We start from the raw sequence: 24161 nt of genomic DNA, 5'->3' as shown, positions 1-24161 counted from the left end.
AAAAGCCGAGAGTGCTTGGTGATACCCGTACCTCGCATAAAACCAGCAAAAATACTGTGAAAATAGATTTTTCTAAATAATAATAATAAAAGTAGGACTAGTCATAATAATAGGAAGACCATCTTGATTCGTCTCCAACCGTTACCTGCATGTCATTTATTTACCTAGTTCAATGAACACATTTTTGGAGAGACGATGTTATGTATTATTTATATTATTTTTGCAAGTGTGTTTATAGTATTGGTGAAAGATTTTTGGATGAGAAAATAAAACAAAGAGGTGATATTTCGCAATCGTCCGACCACACCTTGGTTTTGCAGTGAGCTTATGGGATATCGTGCCGGAGATTTGATCCGTGAACTGGATGAAGTACAAAGTAAATTGCGTGGTTCGTCAAAAACCACTAAGGGTTTACAGTCCCCGTTATCCAGATGTTAAGAGAATCAGGCTGGGAGAAGCTGGAGACTCGGAGGCTGCGCGCTAGGATTAAATTGCTTGAACAATTGAGAATGGATATATTTAAGAGCAACACAGTGAACATAATACTAGAGCCCCAGTATATTTCCAGGTCAGACAGAAGCGATAAATTATGAGAGATATTTTGCCGAACGGATAGATGTGGGAATTCATTCTTCTATTCGAAATTTTATTTCATCATTTTCTTTTTATGTGTAAACGGCTGATGACCTAGCATCCCCTGCCACACGTCTTTTTAGGCGGCTTTCGGGGTCGTATGTAGATGAAGATTTAATCCATTACCCACCTGAGCATTTGTCATCCGCCTCAATGTAGTCTTTTCCTTGTGTGCACTGGCACGTCCATCTAGTTATTCCGTCTGATTCAGTCCTATTCATGCACATAGCATTAGCCGTAATGCATCCATCGTCTGGCGAGCATGGTATTGCATGTGCTGGGGATAATAGGTAATAAAAAATACATTAGGTGACAATCATTGTCAGGTTTTCTCTTTTAAAGTACTTAGTGGTAAGGTAAGTACCACGCGCCCTGATAGACCGGCAAGTAGGTCATTGCCCAGTCAGCAATGCATGAATGACTCAATGGGCTTGCAAATACATGTCCTTAAGCCCAATATAACAGGAATTAAAGTCTCTGAAGCCAGTTTTTGGTTGGCGAAGCTATTCTTATCTTGTTGGAGAATTTTATTTAACCTTTCCAGAGGCGATGATAAAGATGAGAAGGATTGGCTTAAAGGACATTAATTTTTAATTTTTAATACGATTGTCAGTAAATCCTGAATTATGATCAAGTGTAGACTTGTAACAAGAGAGGGTGCCAAGGGGACATGAGAACCCCTCTACACTCCTAAAATTAAGTCCAATTCCCCGGAAAATGTGGTGTCCGACAGGTTAAGCGCTATTTTTAGTTAGCATGTGGATTCATGAATAGCTTTCCGTTTAAGAATGGATATTTAAACAATTTCACGTAAATATCTCATTCATAAGACTGATTACTTCAGGCTTTACTTTGGTAAGCCTCTCCCTACTGAAAAGAAAGAAATAAAACTTTCTAAGTTTCAATATTATTTTAATAATGGCACCACCCGGGTTTCGTAAAGTGGTTGCATCCTCAGGTGACTGATCTTACATGCATCTTTATACATACATATGACAGTGAGGACATCTATCGGAAGGGACAGGACTGGTTTAGAGGGCGGGGGTGGGGGTTAAGCACGGAATGGAATGGGGCAGTGGGAGGGGCAGCCTTGATTTGGGACGAGGGTTTTTCCTGTGAGGATCGGTATCTGACCAGCGAGGGGTGGGTGGGGTTAAAGTGGGTGAGGGGACGAGGGCTAAGGAAGGTAGCGGTGTTGGGGAAGAAAGAAAGGATTAACGGGGTACATTGAGTTATCCCCTATTACCTTGGTTTATACCATTTTGTATTTATAAAATTGGGCCTCTAGAAATACCTTAAAATGGCGCACTTTCAGTGAAAGATATCTCGGTATTCAGAACAAATGGCACGCTTCTTACAACGTACTTGGATTTCCTCTTCCATTTCCAAATCATTAAAATATTGGAGACTGGAAATTATGTTGTGAATTAAATAACCACAAATGAAAAATGGCGTGATTCAAGATATAATGGAACATAATTATAGGAAATGGAAGATACTATGGACGTAGGATATGTTCACTTTGTGTGTCTTTAATTTCAACGCATCATCTTCGTGCCGTTCGTGGTTCCGGGTTGTGAGATTATTGATACCTAAGTTATCATAACTATTTACTCATACTCTTGACTTCAATGGAGACCTTCCCATTTTTCTTCCCCCTGTTCATGCTTATACAAGATAAAAAATACTCCCACATCCCAGAACAATGAACAGTATTCTTAGATTACGCATGAATACATCGATATTAGGTGTCCGAGTAAGCTTTTGTGGCACCCGAAATGTTGAAACATGAAATTCCTTACACACATAATCCTAAATAAATCAGGTGTATATGAACCAGATGAGGAAACGATGAAAATAAAAATAAATGTACCCACGGGACAGGCACTTCAATGTTTTTTCCTTGTAGTACTTCGGGCATAGGCAAGTACCGTTGTCACACACAGCTAATATATTTTGTCATGGGTTTGTACTATTGTTGCATATTCCACGTATTTCTGAGAATGGAACTTGAATATTGCTTACATATTGTTGCAGTGAAGGTATAGTTTGTGATTTAAATAACACAATATCACCAATATCACATGTGCGAGCCTCACCTTTCCCCGCGTAACACGGATAGGCTCAACGGCTATTACCTCTGTGTTAATCTCTTTTATTCACACATCAACTAGCACTTGTTAATTTGCAGTGTAACCAGGCCTTCACATGATGTCATTTCCATTGCTGATTGAAATTTAATTACCACTTAAGTTATCCCCTCTGACATGTCGGATTACTATTCAATCTAGCCAAATATTGTCTATTATACAAAATATTACTGCCAAATTTTGGACATGTGTTATCTACTGAGTCCTGTAAATGTGGTTTTATTAGTTTTCACCATATTTAGTCAGTATGCAAGATTGTTACCAATTAAGAGCATCCCACTCGATGAAGTTAAGTATAACACCTAGCAAGATGATAATAAGTATTGCTCTCCCTTGATGTGCGCCACCAACATGGCCAAAGCCCGCGCCAAGAAATTCAAATCTCCCGGCACTAAGGACGACCACGTGGACCCTCCCCCCCTAACCTCCCCTGCGTCACCGTCCACCCCCCACGCCAAGGAAAAGGGGCGGACGGGTGGACGTCATCGGGCCACGTGGCCGGGAAGCCCGAATCTCCCCTCACCTCTCCTCACTTCCCTTTCCACCCACGCCAACGACGCAGTGACTTTCTCTTTTCCCCTACCCCGGGCCCCAAAACGAACGCTCATTGCCTAGCAGCAGGGCCCAGCTCCAAATATAAGGGGGGCCCCAGGGCCCGAAAAGGCGGAACGGAGGAGGGAGGACAAGGAGTCGGACCGCAGCGCGCACAGCCTCGAGTCGTCACCTTCAGCAACTACGGGGGTGGAGAGAGTACATCCTCATCCCTACGCCGTACTCGCGCTTTTGGCGACACGGTACCTCACCCCACGGTGCAGACCTCACAGAGGACGGATGCCGAGACGACCCCGCCTCGCCCGGAACTCCGCCCGAGCCCGCCAGCGACAGGTGGAAGCAGCGCGCCGCCAGCCGAGCCAACCTGGAGGTTCCAGCTCGACGCCGCCACCGGAGACAGCACCAGCGGCCAGACCACCAACGCAGTCACCGAGCTACGAGGACTACGTCCAGTGGGCAACCAAACCAGCAGCCAGCCCCTGGCCGATCCTGAGCCCGCCGACGCCGCCGCCGTACGAACTGCGACTCCTCGACTCGCCGCTCACCCCGTACGCAACCGTGACCAGCCTACCCCGGAGGATCAGCGACCCGAGGGTGGTGAGGATGCTGTTCTGGCCCTCGCCCCAGAAGCGGCCCTCCAGGCGACCAGCACCCAGGACCAACTAGGCCCGCAGACCGCGGCCTGAAGCCCTTCAGGCAAACTGCTATTGTTAGATCAAGCCTACGCAGAGTAGGCCACTATGTGTCACCAACCGACCAAATAAACTTGGGTAAAACTAAGATTGTAGTTGTGTGTCATTTTTTTGTCCTTCTCCCAGTCTACTCATGAGGACCCGTTCCCAGCAAGGACCCCTCAGCGACTCTAAAGCGGAGGATACGACACCCTTACTTTTTCATTCTGCTGGTCACAATGCTACAAATTAAGGTCGGCCTAAATTTTGGATTACTACACCAACACTTTGACCTCATTTATTTTACGCGTCTCAACGAAGATTAGGATCCCAAGGAAGTGTGGCAAAAATAGGAACCATCGTATAGTGCTCCCATAAATATTGTATGCTGGATTATCCACTCTCGTGACTACAATGATTCCCACATGTTGCCGTAAACAGTGGCGCTGTATTCGCTAGGATTGTTATCAATACACGTATACCCGAAAGATATAGTCTAGACAGAATTTAATCGTTTTCAATCATTAAATATTTGCATATAGATGGCATTAGATTGACTGTTAGAATTCAGCGATTTAATTCGTTAGCTTAGCCTACCTTTTGAGGGCTATTAAATATATGGACATGCATAGGTACGGTCGACCGGAGATCCGGATTTTACGGCTAACGGCGGGAATCAATGAAGTCGTGGAAGACGAGAATAGTGGGGCCTCCTATGGTAAATAAAACTCTATGATTGCTCCCTTACCTCCCGATGCTGGGATCACGGATATCTTTTCAATATACCATTGCGATGGACTGATGCTCATATTTATGTCCGACCGCTCTGACGGCAGAGTGTAGATTACGGGATGTTCCTCACCTTCCTTTGGCTCAAGTGCTTTATGCATGGACAGCTTCCTCTCGCCCACTTCATTTCTATGAAAGAGATTGTAAAATACAAAGCACGTGTTTTAAATAACCATTGTCCCCCACGCTGAAAATACTTCAACGTATATTTTTCATTCTAGCTAAATGTTTAATGCAATTGAAGAAATCCACAGTTTTGAGGTACCCAAAATAGAAACAATGGAATTAAAATGCTGTTCTGAATTGAATATAGCACTCAATGATGCTTGGACTCGCTATCAGTCCTTTAAAATTGAAAAATTTAAGGGCAATTCATAAAGAGAGTACTGCAGACGTATTCAAGCAGAAGCGAGTGAAATCGCCGCAGCGAGAACGAACATCGAATCGAAACAAAGATTGAATGTTTAAGGTGTTTTTAAGCCGTTAAATGGAAGCAATAGATGATGGTGATTAAAACGTTAGTATCAGCATGCGAATATATCTTTTAAGATTTAACTTTTTTATGCCTAATTTTTAATGTAGCTTCAATTAATGTTTGCCAACTCATTTATTGAAAAATTTGATATGATTAAATTTACATGAAATTAAATATACATGAAATTTACGTCGATTCTTATGTTCTTTGGCATTTCAGTAGATATATTTGTTTACTATCGTTATCTTAATGCAAGGAACACATACAACTCTGGCCTGCCCTGATCAATTTACGCTAATAAACGGAGATGTCTCCAGGGGGCCGAGTAGAGATGACATTGCGTATGGCTTATGCATAAGGATGTTAATGCATGTGTTAAACATAATGCTCTAAAGGTTAATATGAAGCGCGGAAAATGCTTTTGTGAAAAAAGAAAAATTGTTCTTAGCTAATTGTGGATCCCTTTTAAACCGCTCATAGGCAGAAAATTGTCATTTTATCTTTTTAATTATGTAATCTATTCTCAACGCTTATAAATACCAAACGGTCACCTTGATATTTATTTTTCAAATGCCTACGAAATTCTAGATAAATTCATTTCATTGTACGGATAGTGTGAACAGGTCAGGTAGTTTAAAATATGTTATGTTGAATTATGCAGGACATCGAATTTCGGATCAGAATATCGGATTTCACATTTGCTATCTAAGGTTACTTTACGTTGACAATTTTTATCTTTCTTTTTGCATGGTCCAAATTCACCCTCATAATTTTTTTATGGTTGTATTTCTAAAATGAAAAGGTTACCTGAAAGCAGATTAATCCCCGTATTAATATATTAAAATGAATGTAGAATTAATATATATAAAATAGCACACGTAAGAAGATAAGTAAGATAGCGGCCAATCATAATTACAATTATTTTATGTACAAACCATAAGCACAACGAGCAGACGAGCGAATATCAATAGAGAAACTTAATTTTGTTATGGCTTGCAACTTTCAACTAAAGTTACTACCGGGAATTTTTTCGAGAAAATAAAATGCTTAGCATACACACGTAGCAGTTTTTAGTGATTCCATTTTTCCTTTGATAGTTATATCACAGTGTAAATTTATGAATTAAAATGTGTATCCTGATTTTATTCATAACGAGTATTTCATGGGTGTTCATTTATAATTGAAACTTAGTTAAATGGACTTTTTGCTTAAGACCATAATAAAATTGTTTGCAATAGGTATTTTGGCACAAAAGATGTTTCTAGAAATCTCTAAGCAGCGAGAAAAAGTTTCATTGATTGAAATTCACCTTATAATATAAGCTTTGGCAGTCCTAAACGACGAATTCTCCGGTAAATACGAGAAATGGATGCAGTTATTGTTTATAAAAACATAAAAGCCACCCGCCCTCTCCAAAAGTTGCAGTCAGTCACTATCTCCACACCCTCACCTTGCAATCGTCCCAGGTGTAAAACCTGCAAGATATTCTCTCCACCCCCTGCCTCTTTTCTCCCCAAGCTTAAATTCCTACCTATTTTCCCCTCCACTACTTGTACTTCCACCAACATCATTTACCTTCTTCACTGTAATTTCTGCCCTGCTTTCTATATTGGCCAATGCACTACCCCTCTCAATCTCAGAATTAACATCATGAACTATTTATATTACGTGCTACGTGCATATCATAATTTCCAAAACATTGTGTATAAAACATGGAACCGAAAAAAAAGAAGAAAACACTCACACGAAAAATAAAACTGAAAGACTTTCGCGGTTGTAGCCGCTTCATCAGTCAAGGAGAGATTGAGGGTGCGGTCCGTTGAACGCTACCAATGCTTCGGAGCGCCACCAAGCGGTCCGTAATTCGCTACGGAGCGCTACAGGTTAGGCTGTGACGTCACGGAAAACGTCATACACCCGTTTCCCGCCTCGCTCCAGACCAGCTCCAGACGATCCCCTGAAAACTTGGGTCAGCGAAGGAGCGAGTCAATTTTTGGCGGAAATTCGAAGGGAATGCACTGAGGCAATGGAGAGTTTACTCACGTTGCAGATGTTGGACGCTGAATGTGGACACTTTTCTCCTATAAAAGTGACTACGAAGTAACGGAGTAGACGCACTTAGTAAATAGATGTAAATTTAATCGTGTTTTAAATAAATATATTGCAAGAACTATCTATCCGCAAATATTCTCGTATCTCCCCCAAAGTGAACTCTAATGTCTCTGGAAGCAGCCTTAGCATACAAAAGGCAACAAAAAATTATTAAAAGGGGCATGTAATATAAGATAGGATTGTAAGAACACATAACGACAAATCAACTCATGTCATAAATTAAAATCTGAAGAAAAATAGGATTTACATGAAATGGATTAATCAAAATAAATAAATGGATTAATGTTTTTAATAGTCTTTACCAATAATAAATTGACATGTTTCAACTGAGAAAACAGTAGAGTACCTACTTTTTCCTTTTCTTGGGTAATGAGTTTCATTTAGAAGGGGTAGGCGAGGGTAGGTGTGATAAATACGGTCCAAAGTTTCTTGCTTTACTTAGTGGAACCTCGATATTGGAAAATATAATGCATTTAAATGATATTCGAATATATTTATTAACATTCTATTACCATAATCACCTCAATTCGCATTTAAAACCAACTTCTTCGATTTCATAATCCCAGTTTGCCCGCCCTCGTTCATTTCCGCCATTTTGACTTCGCTCCTGACCGGTCCGAAAAGAAATTCTCGTAGCGAACGTAGCGCCTATGGACCGGTGCTCCGGAGCACTTCCGTCAGTAGCGTCTGGTAGCGAAAGTAGCATTCATTGGACCGCACCCTGAGTGGGGAAGGAGTGTGTTGGAAAAAGGAGTGTGTTGGAAAAAGGGGAAAGGTGGGGGGAAGATGGGAGGGATGTATTGGGGCGGGGCTAACTCAACAAGATACATTCAGACCAGGGTGCTTGTTGGCTTGCAAACGCCAGATGCATGCCAATTCGAGGGTGTGGAGATTGAGGGGCGAGTATATATATATAAGTATGTGGCCGATCGAGGCGAACGAACAAAAATTGTACTAATAAAAACATAGACACACGTAAAAAAAGACACACGTAGGATAGCGGATCAATCCGCTGAAACGTCTGAACGTTTTTTGTGAGTGTCCCCTTTTTTTACGTGTGTCTATGTTTTTATTAGTACAATTTTTGTTCGTTCGCCTCGATCGGCCACATACTTATATTATCGCTTAGTGTATATATAAGAAAGTCGAAAATCGTTTTAGTTAGAACACTTATAACTCGAGAACGGCTGCACAGATTTTAATGACATTAGGTTCTTTGAAAGGGGCACTCGGGGCAAATTTTCTATACATGTGGTCATTTGTTTTACGCATTTAAAAGAAATAATTAGTATTATGTGGCACAGTTATCTCATTCAATTTTCAAAGTTATGGTGAGTGATTACAAGTTTTTTTTGTTTTTTTCTCATTTTTCACTTATTTTGTGAAGAAAGAAATGAGACCTTACCATCTGCCTAATTTTGTTTAAGATTTTAGCAAATATTTTGGAGATAATGGGAAGTAAATAGATAGGTATTACTAGAGAGCCATTTTTCCAGTTTTTATTTCCCTTCATATTTAAATCTGCCACCTTGGCCGAATTGGAATAATATTTTTCCCATGACCTCCGCGTATTAAACAATTAATTGCAAAATTTGACCGAAGTGTGTAAATGATCCAACTGTCGTTTTTACCTTCTACAGTCCACCGCTCTACCAACTGAGCTACCGAAGGAGATTTGATTCTACCGATCTACCGATTTGATCGATAGATTTTTCTTCCTCATAGGAAAATCTACTAAAATTGGTAGCATATTAATTGCGTAAGCTTGGTTTCGCTAATGGTAGGACCTGCCCGCCTTGTGACGGTGCAGGATTCCTCGTCCCCTCCCTTCCTTCCCCGTCTTTCCCCTGGAGGCGTCGTCGGGCTCTCATCGCGGCGGCGCCTCCTTTCCTTGTTCCTTCCCGTCCTTCCCCTTCTGGTGGCAGAGGAAAAAAGCTGATCGCTTATAGTCCCTGCCCCAGGAGTGTATCCCGCGAGCCCGTCCTAAAGGTTTCGTTCCCACTGTCGTTTTTACCGAAAATTTTAAGCTTGGAGGAAATATATGTTGTGGAATTAAGCGGATAATATTATTGTATTAGGAAAAAACATCAATTGTGGAATTTGAGTATTAGCTAGTAATTTTGTTTGGCTTTTAAGAGATTTTTTCGGATTTTTTAGAGAACTTCCAGGCAAAAAGGATGCCCTAAATATGTATGCTGTCAAAGGAAATCCAAAGATTCAAATAATATATTCTTTTACTAACAAGGTTAACTTACCGTTATCCAGGTTAATTTCAACTCCCTTCAATGGAAATTGCCATATAGGCATTCGAGGCATAAGGGATACAATCAGACCTTGATGAATTGTAATGGTACTATTACATTCAATTGTTAGTGCTGGAGTCAATAACTTATTATTCGCTGTCCACGAAACACCATATATCTTGGTCCGTCCATTATATATTGAGATATTTTTAAAAACTGTGGAAAGAAAATGATTTTTTTAATGAAGCAATTGAGTACCTTGATCACAGTGAATTGAAATTGAAAAAAATTTGGTGAAATTATCAGCAATTATTCATATTCTAAAGGCAACGGAATGATAATCTTCTCATTTGTCAGTTATCTAATACTATTTACTAAGCATTTACAGTTACCATCGATTAATTATAAGGATTCTATGCAAAATCAAAGTTATTGATGATTGAATTCATAAAATAAATAAATTTTCGAGATAAGTTTCAATATTTTGCTGTTTGAAAAAAGTCCTGTTTTTCAAAGTCGTGTATTTTCAAATATGAATATCCACCTTGGATATCTCAGAATAATCTTTTTTGTTTTTCTTATAGAATGTACTCCATTCCTATGATATATGTCGTAAGATAAAACAGCGGACGCATTGAATGATACAGGTTAGGGTTGTTCTATAAGACCAGAAATTTGGTAATAAAACACATTTTAAGGGGCAGATCTTTAGTAAAATGGAAAATCACCTTTCTTTGATTCCAAATACCAATAATATAAGGCTATCATGCTCTTCGCACGATATTAAATAAATTTCTGTGCCGATTTTATGGGCGTAGAAATAATTAAATGGCACCATTCGATGCTGGGAAATATTCTAGTAAATAACTCAAAGGAAGAGGTCACTCACACAAACTCCACATCGATTGCACTTCAATTCCCTCGATTGAAGTCGGTCGATCCGGTCTCAAGGTCAATAAAGTGATTTGTGATGATTCTCTTCTATTTGCATAAACTCCTTCCCCGTTGTGTGACAAAAAATAAATATATTTTTCCTTTGGATCTAATAGGAAAAGATTCACTTGAAAGTTTTTCAAGAGAATGATAGCTGAAAATGATTGCAATAAGAGTAATTAAATTTTTTATGTGTACTCGGAAAAAAGTGATATCACATTTTGAGCTTTTTATTATTTCATCAAAACCTCTCTCGAAAAATTTCTTCATTTCAAATTATTACCTACTACTTAAGCCATGGTCCAATATGATAAAAATTAAATGTTGATTGTCATTAGTAGTGCAATACAACGTAATGTGAAGGATCATTTCAGATTCACAGCACCAAACTCAATATGTTCACCACAACGTATCACCGTGAGGAATGGATTAAGGGCTCAAGGGGAGCCCTTCAGGGATACAACACACCGGGGCCGGGAGCCAAAGCAGAGACTTATACGCCTGATCACCCGGGAAGGGGCTGGAGAGGAAGGAAAAAGGAAAGAGGCGCCGTCGCGATAGGAGCCCGTCGACGCCCTTGGGGTAGGATAGGTTCGGAGGAGATGGGACGGGGCGAAACACCTCAACGCGATAGAAGCGGAGAGGGCCCAACTAAATAGCGAAACCAGGCAAAGCCATTGCTATTCTAGCAATTTTGGAGGATTATTCTATGAGAAAGAAAAATCCATCGATCAAATCGCTAGATCACCGTGAGGAATGCAATAACATGAGATGTCTGTTTGACGAAATTGGGACGATTCTTAGTTTCCTCAATGCCCACGTTGAAAGTGTTTTTATGAGACACGAGGTGTAGTGAATTGACGGTCTTCCAGAGGGTAAATGAGGGTTTTTGGTCGAGGCCGAAGAATCGTGCTGAAATGAATGGGCTTTCAGGAGTTCATATTGCACAAAACTAAATATGCATACTGTTTGGGCCGAAACAGACTTATGTTTCTTCTATTTTTTGAAACTTGAATTTCCCTCCTTTCTTCATTTTTTCCCGCCTGCCTTGGTATTCGTTTCTTTTGTTTCTCTTCGCCTATAGATGGCTATAGAAGTCCAGAAAGCCCAGAATTCGGTCATTCCTTGCACCAGCGCAATTGTTCGCCTGTATCAAGACGAAGAGGAAGGTTTTGTTTATTATCTCGCCGAAGCTCGGACGAGGAACTACATGTCGACGGTAAGACTGACAACACACGGGGTGGAAAGTTTGGCGAAGGCCAAGGTAAGGCGGGATTCCCTTCCTTATTTTCTTTTCCAACCCATATATGTCTTCCTTTATATTTTCATTCCTTTTCAATATATCAAGATTTTATTTCCTGTCCCTCATTCTTCCTTATATTTATTATTTTATTTCGTTGTAAACGTAAGGCTTCGTTCCGGCCCTGCATTACTTGCATTTTGGGCGGGACGCATCGGCCCCGTGACGCGACACATACAGTAGTCACATGTTTTTGCAGGCTCCTAAAATAAGAGTTCCTACATTTAAAAATAGACATCGTTATGTATTGAGGAAAGGGGTATTCCTGGATTTCCTTTACCTATTTCTGTAGCATTTTATCGCGTTGCAATATGGACTTCCTCTGTCACGAACTGTACCACAGTACTTCCAACTTCCAAATTAGAAAAATCATTACATTCAACTGCAGGAAACAATTTATGAACTACTCAAGCAATGTCAATGTGGCAATACAATACAGTAGTGGAAACAGAAGAAAACTCAAGGGGCGGAGGGCGCAAAAGATATCTTGAGTTTACTTTACTTTTATTCTAATAAAAAATAATCAAGTCATATGCAGAGTTAAGACAATTTCAATAACATTTATTACACACATATACGAGAGAATTCCATCTTATGATATAAAATGTTTTATAATTGTGGTTCTGCAATGTTTGGCAATACAGGCGGCCCCGCAATGGTGGGGGCGAGCGCCTCTTGCGCCCCCACCTGTATCCGCCACTGATACAATTTGTTGGGGGTAAGTTCTATTCGTTCGATTAAAATTCTAGAGTATTGTGTGGCCAAAATAGCTTGGGACGGAAAATTATTCGACGTAAAAAAAAAAGGACGCCCACGCCTGAATTGGCAAAGTGGGTGACAGCAAACCTGTCTACTTTGATGGTTCAGAGCAAAGGTCTGCAACCCACGGTCTCCTAGCCGCATGCTACCGTCCGGCCAATTTCTTGCTTCCCCAAGAGGCCTAAGAAAATATTCTTTCGCGCCACACATTATAAACTATGTATTGACAAACTCGTCAAAAATAAGCAATGTCAAAAATTGCTTTGATAGATTGAACTTTTAATTTTTTTTCGAAATCAACTTTGAAATTACTTTTAACACTTTGAAATTAATATATTTTTTATTTTAATAATGTGTTGGTAAGGTGAAGTGGAGCATTAGGCTCTCCAGACGATGTGAAAGCGATTTTTGGCCCTTGCAATGAAAAATATTGAAGACCCCTGGTTTATAAGATGGAGGAAGTAGACCATCAAGATAGAGTATTGGAGGGAGGTTGTAACGGAGTCCAAAGCTGACAAAAGGCCGTAGCGCCAAGAAAGAATAAGAAGATGTTCATCCATTATTTACATAGTATAATCTAAATTCGAGATTAGCAAGGTACTTCACTTATCTGAAACCTTACATCAGGGAAATGGAAAAGCTTAAATTAGGAAGATATGCAAAATTGAAAAGTACTTAATAAGAAGTAGCATAAATAATGAATATTAATCAGTGCACGATCAAATTTTACCTTGCATAAAATAGTGTTCTACTATTTCAACGCGACATTTCAAATTGAATGTAAGTATCTCAAATGAAGGAGCTACTTACCTTTCGCTTTAAAATCTTCAGCGTTTTTCTCCGCGGTGCAGTCCCATAGATGTGACTCACTGCTGTTTCCGGATTGATAACCCACCAACCGTAAATACTTAACGTCTGAAGATGAGACAAAACGTTAAAATTTGAAAAATGAAAATATGCCTTTAATAAAGTATAATATAAATATTGGAAAAACCATTACTGGGATAAAATGTCATCTACCTATTTGCGAAATAATAATTATATTATGCGTTACAATAGATTTCAGATAATATTGCATTAAAGTGCCTTTATTCAACCTGGTACCATTTGACTCCCCCATTATAAGGCTTGATGGCGAAGTTCAGATAGATGACTTTTTTATTACATTAATTGTTTTAGTAGTAGAATTCGTTATTATAAGAAAATTTATGTGTTATGCAATTATGAACCGAAAAAGGACCATTTCCACTTATAAAGAAATTCAATTTTAGTGGTTTAGTGCCATAATTAATTAATCTTTCTCTGTGTCGAATTTAATATTCATATGCTGTGTGTGTATATATGTACCTGTTTGCTAACAACTATCGCGCTTCGCCGTGTCAAGTGCTCTATTTTTGCTAGCCTTCAGTTCTACACCAATAGGGTAGTTTCCTCCATCAAAATAAGCGAAAGACATTGATTGCGATTCGTTACCCACCGTCAGTGTATTCATAATATAAGACTATTTAGCTTTAGAAATCCCAGTGTAGACGCATGTTCATGGCCAATTTTAACCTCATTTGAAAAAGGCCAGATAGGCGCCCATGCGATTCCACTCCACGTGACGTCGCAGGGACTTCGATGATATACGAGTAGATAGGAGGTTTACATCGTCTGAGATTACCAATACATGCATGAGACACAGGGATCACGGATACATGTCTTAATAATCACCAAAAAAAGTGCCTATGATCGGAAAGTTACCTTCATTTGATAGGGTATTAATAACACTTATATATTAATAAGCCAAACGCTCTGCTAGCAGGGTACTCAATTCTACCGCCGTCCTCGGCAGCAAGGAAACTGCATCGTAGCGGCGTTCGTAGCCTAACACCCAGGTGGCCTCACGGCTGCCAGACGTCACACGGGCTTTTCGCAGCATTTATACTTAACCGTCGCGTATTCGCGCGCTTTAAAATTTTCACTTTTCATTTAGTCGCGATAAATTGATACCGTCATATAAAAATCTAAAAGTGTGAAAGCGTACTCTAGGAGTAATATTCTTTCGTTTTAAGCAATAAAAAAAATTGGAAATAAACCTTTTGTAAAATTTACGTGCAATGAATAACATATAAATGTAAATTATCCACAAATAAAATTAATGTTGCATACCCTTCTTTATGAATCCTAATGGTTCTAATATTTTCCAATAGTAACTGTAGTTTCCAAAAATACACATGGAAATACTTTCTCTTCCAGATGCAAAATATGGAATCAAAGACAAATTTTTCCCTCTCAAAATGTGAGGGGGACCATGCATCCCATCATGAACAGTGACTGATGCCATGCTAATCTTCTTTACTGCATTCAGATCTGTAAATAAAAAAATCCAATGAATGTTAGCCGTAGCCATATTGTCCAGAAATATTTCATTCAAATAAAAGTCCCGGATAAAAAAAGGGAAACATAATTTCCAGTGCTTAACTTCACTATTACTTACCCTTAAAATATGCTGAATCACATATTGCAACAGATTTTATACGCATTTGTTATTAATTTAGGATATTCAGGAGGGAGCTTAGTAGTCTGTGGTATAAGCGGAGAAACTTAGGGATACCGTTGTAAGATTAATTAGATATCGGAAGATTTTTAAAATGTTCCGTATAAAGATCAATTCGAGGATATTGTATACCGTTGAACTTCCAACTCAGAGCAAAAACCCTTTCAAAAATGTGTGACGGATCCTTATCTTATCAAATTATCTTTTGGCCATATTGGGAATGACTTCCATATCGCTCTAGTTTCCCATTCAGAGGAAATCATGAAAATTACCACTTATTTGCTAGCTTTTTCATCATCGTATATTACTCGGTTTGAAATGGTTTTGATTGGCATAATATCACGGTTGAAGCTCAATATTCATATATGCAATTCGCTAATTTCGCTTTTAAAATATCCATACTCGATACATCCGACAAGTTTATTTTATGAATACAAAGTTTTAGATTTTTTACCTTAAGAAATCGAAATACTTAAACTACAAACATATAGACTTTTATTCTATTTTATTCGTCAATTTATTCCAGAATGAATGAGAGCTTCTTATTATCCGAAGTTAATGCGGTCCAATACTCAAAATAAATATATTCAAAACCCAATAGGATCCGAAACAGTGTATGCTAAATGGACTCGAACGAGGCCAGTTCTTGTGTTTTATTGGTTGACTAATGGAAAGCTTTAAATTGTACAAGAGCTGAACAGAAAAATTGATGTCAAATATTAATAGACACAGCCAAAGTTTTCTGCTTTCCACCTTAGGAGACCTTATTACCAAGAACAACGTTTTTTTTGCATTACCTTTTTAGAAAATATTACATGTTGCATACATATTACGATTATACAACCAAGAGATGTGTGATTTCGTACAATAAAATTAAAAAAGATGATGAGTTACGATAAAATCATTAAAATATATCCTACCCTTTTAAGAAATAAAATGTAATTTTACCCCTTATGTCAAATCCTGGAAAAAGTATATGGTTAACAGATATTTAAAAAAACCTTTGTTGCAAGGCACAAACAACGGTTTCTTATTACATTTTTACTAGCATAAAATATTTTTCCATTTTCATTCGAATATCAATATTGTGACCAATCCGGTGTTCGCTCCTGGACTGACAGCGCCAGCGCGGCCGGAATACGAACAAGGAGCAGAAGCAGCGACAGGGAGGACGGACGACACACACTGGGGGAAGGTGCATGCGGAAGCAGCGCAAGGACGGAGGAAAGGCTTCTTCACGGGAGAATCGGGCACCTGAATACCTCCCGGGATTCTATTTTTCCTGTCGTTCAAGCTTACAAGAGTGTTGTTGATCGTATCCAGTATAGGATTTAATATAACTAGATTTGAAAAGTAACGTCTGTTTCATTTCGCTATTTTTCTCACCAACGACCGCAGGCAACCCACGAACCCAACCCAAGAGAGAGAGAGAGGAGTCTGGTTACAACCAATATTTCCTTCTTTCGCATGAGTATCCGGCTCCCTGCATTTCTATAAGTAGAGGTTTCCCCTCAATCAACGTAAAAATTTTAATACATACAAAAATGATTTCATTGCTCATCAAGGTGGATTCTAACCGATGAGAAAAATTTATTATAATATTTATTTAAATTAAAAGCAATAAAATAATTTATCCGATGCCTATAAATTAATTACCCACTGACTCACTTCATTATTCTGGATTTTTTTCTCGGTCGCTTCATTGTTTTAAGGTTTTAAGGAGATTATCACTTAACAGCCTGATATCACGTGGTTTCGTATTTTAGCATTTCAATCATGGCCGCAGAAGCCGAAAACTACTGTTATTGATGCTCTGTTCTAAGAGTTAACCTAATATCGCCAAATTTAAGATATTTGGTTCTAGTAACAGGGGCTGTTACTCACATCATCATACTTAATTCATTCAAATATGACGACTTACCTTGTCCGTTGATAGTCAATAGAGCAACCGCCACATAAACGCTCGCCAAGACACACCTGGTCATGATATGATCGAAGAAATTCATCCTTGGTCCCACTTAAAAATTCCTATGTTTCGCAGCTCTCTTCTTGCCAATATTCTCACTTGCCTCTTTTTTGATTTCTTGAACTCAAGTGAATACTGCTTCTTCCCTTGGACTATTCACGCCCGTAAATGAGCCGCTATTCAATCAACTTCCGCCTTTATATTGATAATAAAATGCATCCGTTGTTACTTTCCTGTCACATTTTAGCGATAACGAGTTAATTTCGAGCGCTAAAGGCTATTTCCTTCCTCGAGTCCGGATATATTAAAGCCGCTTATTTTATGTATTTCAAAATCATCACAGCAACACATTTGAATGGAATGTCAAAGATGGATAGGTATCGCAAGCCAGTAATGAATGAATAATACCGGATCAATCATTTTATTGTTATATAATTATAAAAGCATTAATTATATTTTTTGCCATCTATAAGAGCAGTATATGAATTTTTATGTGCATTAAAATTTTTGTTGATCGCGGGAAACCTCTAGTTATCGAAATGCAGGAAGCCGGATATCCATGCGAATGAAGGAAATATTGGTTGATATGGTTACTTAAGTGAAAATGCCAAAAAAATTTCTGCAAGTAAATATGTATTTAAATTCATATTTACTTGCAAAAATTTTTTTATTCCTGGGAACAAAAGTTTTTTTAAAAAACGTTTTTTTATGCCTGGTAACAATTTTTTAAAATTTCCGTTTAGCAGATCTTTTTTTCAGATATTGACGTAAGGGTTAAAATTGAATTTTATTTCTCAAAAAGACGGAATTTATTCTACTTATTTTATCGGAGCTCATTATCTTTTATACGACATCACACTTTAATTGGTTGTATGCCCGTAATATGCTTGCACCTATTTCAATTCTGAATTCACTCACTATATCAGGTGTCCAGATGTTATGTTTGTTCCCATTATCGTTGCATTTATGGCTTCAGTTTTATAGCAATCTACAGCAATATGATTAGCTTAATGACCAATTTTTTGCCAACCATCCTTAGTCAAATTTCTATGATTTTTTGTTCAGTCAAATATATTCGTCTCCCTGATGACAGAAAATGAGTAGTCCATTGAAACTTTTGCGATATACAAAGATTGAATTTTTTGTGGAGATCATTAGACCACTTCATGCAAATTATTCGCTAGGAACGTATTACATCATATTTCATCATGAAATATTTTCATGAGAAGTCTAAATCCAGCACCAAACATGAACCCAAACATGTAGTACATCCACTATGTAAAAGCCCCATTCATCGCATATTCGGCTGGGCCTTCGTAATTTCTACGTTTTTCAAGTATTCTTCCAGGATACTTGCAGCAAGTATTTTTTAGATCATCCTGACCTACTCCTGTCCGTTTTATCCATTACTACCATTCTCTTCCTTCCTCTCCCTTGCTTTCCAAACATTCTTTCCTCTAACACGGTTTTTATTATCCATTCACTCTCAGTATTTGCTCAATCTGAACTTCCGCTCAACTAGAAAAAAAATCCCATCTGGAATCTTCATCCCTTCACCTACTTTGCTCATCACTTCTTCAAAAGTTCTATCCATAATGTCCTGAGTGACATTGACCATTAGCCCATGCTTGCGGAACTGGAAGGAAGGAATAATGGGCATATACACAGGGCCCAATTCCACTTCAACGGAGATATCTTCCATCAGCCCCATGAAACGGATAACAGTATTGTTCCCACGGAAGTTGATCACAATGGCCCTACAAAAGGGATTCCAATTGTTCCATGGTTAGGAGGTAGGGGAGACCGGGGCACAGTGGGACAGTTTTAGCATTTCATTTTTATTTCCCACAGAATTATTGTTAATGAAAAATTTTGGTACCAATGCTTGGAGAATATATTCTAAAACTTATGAAAAAAATCCGCAAGTAATACAATTAACTTAAAAAAGTTGAAATATTTAAGTTTCTTCTTTGATGAAAAGTATCCCACACTGCCCCAGGTTGGGGCAGAGTGGGACAGGCTTGCATTAGTCAATAAAATACAAATTTTAAATTACTTGTGGGTACAAATGAATTTATTTACGTTAATAGGTGAAATATATATGCCAGCGAACATAGAAATCAAGAAAATTATTATTCAAGATACATGTGCGGATGAAAAATATTTAGTCATGTTATTATAAATTTTAAATCACTGCTTGCAATGTTTTTCATCAAAATTTAATTATTTTAATGGGTTAAGTAATTTCAACTGTCCTTTATGTTAAATTTAGTGACTTTATTCTAAGATTGTAGCTATTTCTTCCATTTCCAATCCCCTTTTGTAGTCCTTTCATATGAAAATCTCTAATTTTTTAATCTCTCATTTTTCAACATTTTCTTATAAGCAGGCTGTTTTTTTCGCCCTTTCCTTTGATGATATTAATTTTCCAGTCCCTTTTTAACTAGTGTATCCGTATGGATCTCCTGTCTTTTCTTCTTTCTAGTATTTTTAGATATTAGCCTGATAGACTTTGGACGTATTTCCTCAGGGGTGGCACCTTTGCCCTCGAAAAGGATGTTTCAGCCCGGGATGTCCTGGGCTTTCAAAATTCTCCTCGGGTTCTAAATAAAACTATAAAGTGTTCCAAAAACTGATCTTCGACTTTATCCAGCTTGTGCAAGGTGCTTGTCATTAAAAATACTTGGGTTAACAGGGCATACCCCGGTTGAACTATACGTAGAAATAATATTATAAGGTTAAAATTCTTTTTTATATGCTGCACCCACTAACTCTGCCAAGTTGCAAATTGTTATTCTCTCTTCTGAGTGGTTTCTGGGGCATTCTCATTCATTTTAATATTTTTTTCAAAGGGCCAAACACAATCTTATGGCTGCGGTATGTGACTCCAGTGAGATGGCAAAGTAAACATTACTACCCCATTCATTTTTACTAACTCAATAGCATCAACAGAAATATGCGATTCATGGTTGTGTAAAATTAGCAATGTAGTATTATGTTAGAACACTTTGTGTGATCGATGAAATACTATAAAACCAGTAAAAATAAATTGTTAGTCGACAATCCAGATGGGTTTTCGTCACATGCTGATCTCATAAGTTAAGCAGTATATTTGGGAGGAATTTCACTCTAGATAACACAAAAAATGGAGGAATTGTATTAACTTTAGCATTTATAATATAGCACAATGTCATCCAGGAGCCGCTTTCAAAGGAGGTAACTTCACCTACTTGTTTTTTACCTTCGGGGGCTATCACTTTTCCTTGGAGTTGAGCGGTAGTGGAACCACTTTCATCATGATTTTATACACTTCCAACGGAAAATACGTGTTCCATATAAAGACCTGGTAGATCGGAAAAAAATGCACTCACAATCGTCCTGTCGAACCATCACCCAGTCGCACATGTCTCTTGCCAGTGAGGTTTCCTCTAGTTTCCGAAGGCTTATCGAAGGATTCCGCTTCATAAAACCATAAAACAAATAATCATCAGTGATTTCTTTCTGATCGCAGGATGGCGGGTATTTCTTTCCATTTCTCTGAGCAATCTCATACGCTAATTTTTTCGTGTGCAGGGGAGAAGGTCTGTGCTGCAGTTGTGCTGCAGTTGTTATTCACAGTTTACTGTGGTGGTAATTAATTTTATAAGCTATGAATATCAAAAATTCAATTTATAAATAATTTAAATTAAATAGATAATACGCAACAAAACTTTTGCCTCATATTTCTCTTTAAAAATCAATATTAATTGCCTTATATTCTTCCTTTCGCGAATATTACTGAATGTTCCGTGAGCATGCCTATGGAAATGAGAAATATCGCAGCAACTAATATTTATGAGACTCTCTCCTCACTACCTAAAGCTCGCTTATAGCCAATACTGAACTGTTCCATATTAAGAGCACATCTATATAACAGTGGAATTCAAAACATTTTTGACAAATTATCTCATATGATCGGGGTTCACACAAGTTATACACTTCGGCTTTACTTTTCTTACGTGCATTGCTGTTGTCATTCTGTACTTTTGTTGTTACATTGTTGCATTGAAATATACTGCTTCAAATCCTAAAGCATTAATATGGAGCCAAAACACTATAAAGTCACAATGGCATGAAATTAGAGCGTATTTATATTGATAATTCAAAGCACCTGGGCTGTAAGTCGGCGTCCAACAGTGCCCCAATCCGTGTCCCACTGTGACCCAATCCAAGTTGTCACACTGTGGCCCAATTTGAGGTGTCCCACTGTGCTCCGCATGTCCTGAAGCCTTATTTTTGTCAGAAAAAATTCAAAACATGTTACTTTTGGAAAATATGTTTAAAAAAATATTATATAAACAGTCTCTAAACAATGTATTCGACTAGTCCTTTTTTTATGAACCTAATAATAATTGCATAAATATTAATTGCACAAAATTAAAGTTACGAAAATTATAGCAAAAAAACATATTTAATAACATTTACGCGAAGCTACATAACATTATTAAATAAGATTTTTGTGCATTATTTGTCGTGATGTGACTTCTTTAATTTTATTACCATTGCTCTTTGACGGATTAAATTGTTTAAATAAATCAATTGTCCCACTGTACCCCGTATCCCACTGTGCCCCAGTCTCCCCTAATATGAATTCTTTGGCTACCACCATGAGTGCTGCAATTGACCTGATTGCTGCAAGTCTTCTTTAATGCAGTTGATTTATTTTATTTGATAGCTTTAATTTATTATCTATATTTACTATTTAGTTTGTATTTAACAAAATATTCCGGCTTCATTTCTTTGGTATTTATTACTTCTTATAGTCAGGGGCCATCTGGGGTGAATAGGGCCCCCGCCAGGGGCTCATGATGGGGCCCTCCCACAGGAAAGTTCAGGAAATTCCATGCCTGGAAATGGATTTTGACGCTATTCTGGCACTTAAAAACGTGATGAAAGTTGCAATTTCGTCAGAAAAAACTGTAAAAAATGATATTTTCACAGGTATTATAAACATTTTTCAATAATGAATTAGTTTCTCTTTATTATTCTGGCTCTTTATTCAATTTATTTAATTATTTATGGCCTTAATACACTGAGTATAGAGTAAATAAGTCAAATTGACAAAAAATTAGACTTAAAATAACAGCAAACAAAACAATAATGAAAAAATATGGTTTTGCTATTAGCACAATGACAATGTCCGATCTTAGGAAAATTGAATCAGATGGCAACAGTTTTCGTCTCATGGCACCATAACTCGTAATTGAAAAGAGTGAGTAGGTTTAGAACCTATGTACATGCCTTCGACAAAATTACTGAATATGGCTAAAGCCTATAAGAATCACAGTAATATTTTGAAACTTACTTAGCGTATAGAAATATATTCAGGCCACATTGTATTATAGTTTAATTTTTGTCAAGCTCATCATTTTCACTTTGCTCCTACCGTCTAAAACTGGTCCAAAAATTGTATTAAAAAATTATTCAACAGAATATATTATCTAAATGTTGATATGCTTAATGTCAAATTATAATGAAAAGTCTCAGAGTTACTTAAGTATGCCTACGATTTTATTGTGGACCGTAAACATTCAAGAAAACCACTTGGAGAAAATGATCCTAACTATATTGAATACAAAATTTGGGAAATAGGAATTTTAATAATGTACCTACTCACTTGGGGGCTGATGAATCAAATACCGATAATTTGAAATAATTGCCAAATCTTTTCAAAATCCTGAAAAAGACATCCTATAGATGTCCACAAGTAAGACATTTGTACATCCACCACCACACCATAACTCGTAATTGAAAAGAGTAAGTAGGTTTAGAGCTTATGTACATGCCTTCGACAAATTAAATGAATATGACTAAAGCCTAATTTAAAAATCATGACCTTAGGCCCAGATTCACCAGAGCTATCTCTTACTCTCCTGACTCAATTATCAATCATTTTTGAGATTCACATTCCAGCCACTGAAATGATGTCAACAAGTAAGACATTTGTACATCCACTGGAAGTCCAGAAGACATCAAATGAAAATCCATGGATATTAGCCGGGATATCCAATGGACATAATTGCAGTGGCTGAAATGTGAATCTCAAAAATGATTGACAATTGAGTCAGGAACGTAAGAGATAGCTTCGGCGAATCTGGGCCTAAGGTCATGATTCTTTAATTTAAGAGCATTATTGATGCATTTTTATACATTACTAGCTGACCCGGCGAACTTCGTACCGCCTAACAATCAATGAACTTGCAGTTTACTTACACCATTTATAAATCAAGAGCGGCTGCATCGTTTTTAATCATGTTTAATTTATTATAATAAAATAAGGATACAAATTCAATAAAACTACGTAAATGAGAACCAAAATTGCTTGTCAGAAAGACATTTTCTTTATCGAATCTACATAGGGTGAATCGGAGCACGTTTACGCGGATTTTTTTCAACAAATTTTCTTATGTTTTAGCTTAAGAAATTTTGGGCATTGTGGTTTAATAAAGCAGTTCATGAAATAAAAATTATACGCATTCAGTTGTTGGCTATTTGCGTTATTAGCTGTAAAAAAATGTTTTTAGGTCCAAGTCTGTTGCATACACTTGGCCCATTCAGGGGGGAGGTTGACACGACCCCAGACCGACGCTTGACTGATACTCAAAATCGTGCAAGAAAAGCCCCTATGAAGCAGCATTCGCATTAAATGACTTAAGGCGCGCCAGTTTTAGTATCTCTGTTTGGAAAAAAATGCACTGCGCAAACGTACTGCATGCGTAAACGTACTGCATGCGTAAACGCACCACGGTGGGCCCTACACATTCGGGTTTAATGTCTTGCGTCAAGCATCTTCTGAGAAACGACAGTTTTTGTTTTGTTATCAGGCGCAAGATGAAGCGGATGAAGCTAAATAAATATAGCGAAGCAAAGCAGTGACGCAGCGAGGGGAGGTTTTGGGGGATAAACCCCCCCCCCAAGGGCTTAGAGAATTTTTTTATGAAAGATTATGTTATTAATATTAGGGGGACGGATGACTAACAAACAAAACATATTTAACTAT

General features: G+C 37.9%; 2 protein-coding genes across 2 annotated transcripts in view; one reads left to right on the top strand and one right to left on the bottom strand.

The window, feature by feature from the left end:
- Positions 1–1551: 1551 nt before the first annotated feature.
- On the top strand, positions 1552–4021 carry LOC124163831. The gene is made up of 2 exons (XM_046540933.1): positions 1552–1591; positions 3399–4021. The coding sequence occupies exons 1-2, from the start codon at positions 1552–1554 to the stop codon at positions 4019–4021; spliced, it is 663 nt and encodes a 220-aa protein (XP_046396889.1).
- Positions 4022–18608: 14587 nt separating this feature from the next.
- The window catches only part of LOC124163829 (adhesion G protein-coupled receptor L4-like), a 30946-nt gene continuing 25393 nt past the window's right edge, over positions 18609–24161 (bottom strand). Inside the window, exon 8 of the mRNA XM_046540931.1 lies at positions 18609–18758. Coding sequence (XP_046396887.1) covers positions 18609–18758 — 150 coding nt within the window. The remainder of the gene's footprint in view (positions 18759–24161) is intronic.

This window comes from Ischnura elegans, chromosome 8 (assembly GCF_921293095.1).
Source record: "Ischnura elegans chromosome 8, ioIscEleg1.1, whole genome shotgun sequence".
NCBI classification, from domain to species: Eukaryota; Metazoa; Arthropoda; class Insecta; order Odonata; family Coenagrionidae; genus Ischnura; species Ischnura elegans.
The sequence above is the reverse complement of the archived record's forward strand: the minus strand, read 5'-3'. Positions and strand labels throughout refer to the sequence as shown.

Coding starts and splice junctions, on each gene's coding strand:
- LOC124163831 (XM_046540933.1), top strand. CDS start 1,552: ATGGCACCACCCGGGTTTCGTAAAGTGGTTGCATCCTCAG. Junction 1,592..3,398: donor TAAAGTGGTTGCATCCTCAG/GTGACTGATCTT, acceptor CTCATTGCCTAG/CAGCAGGGCCCAGCTCCAAA.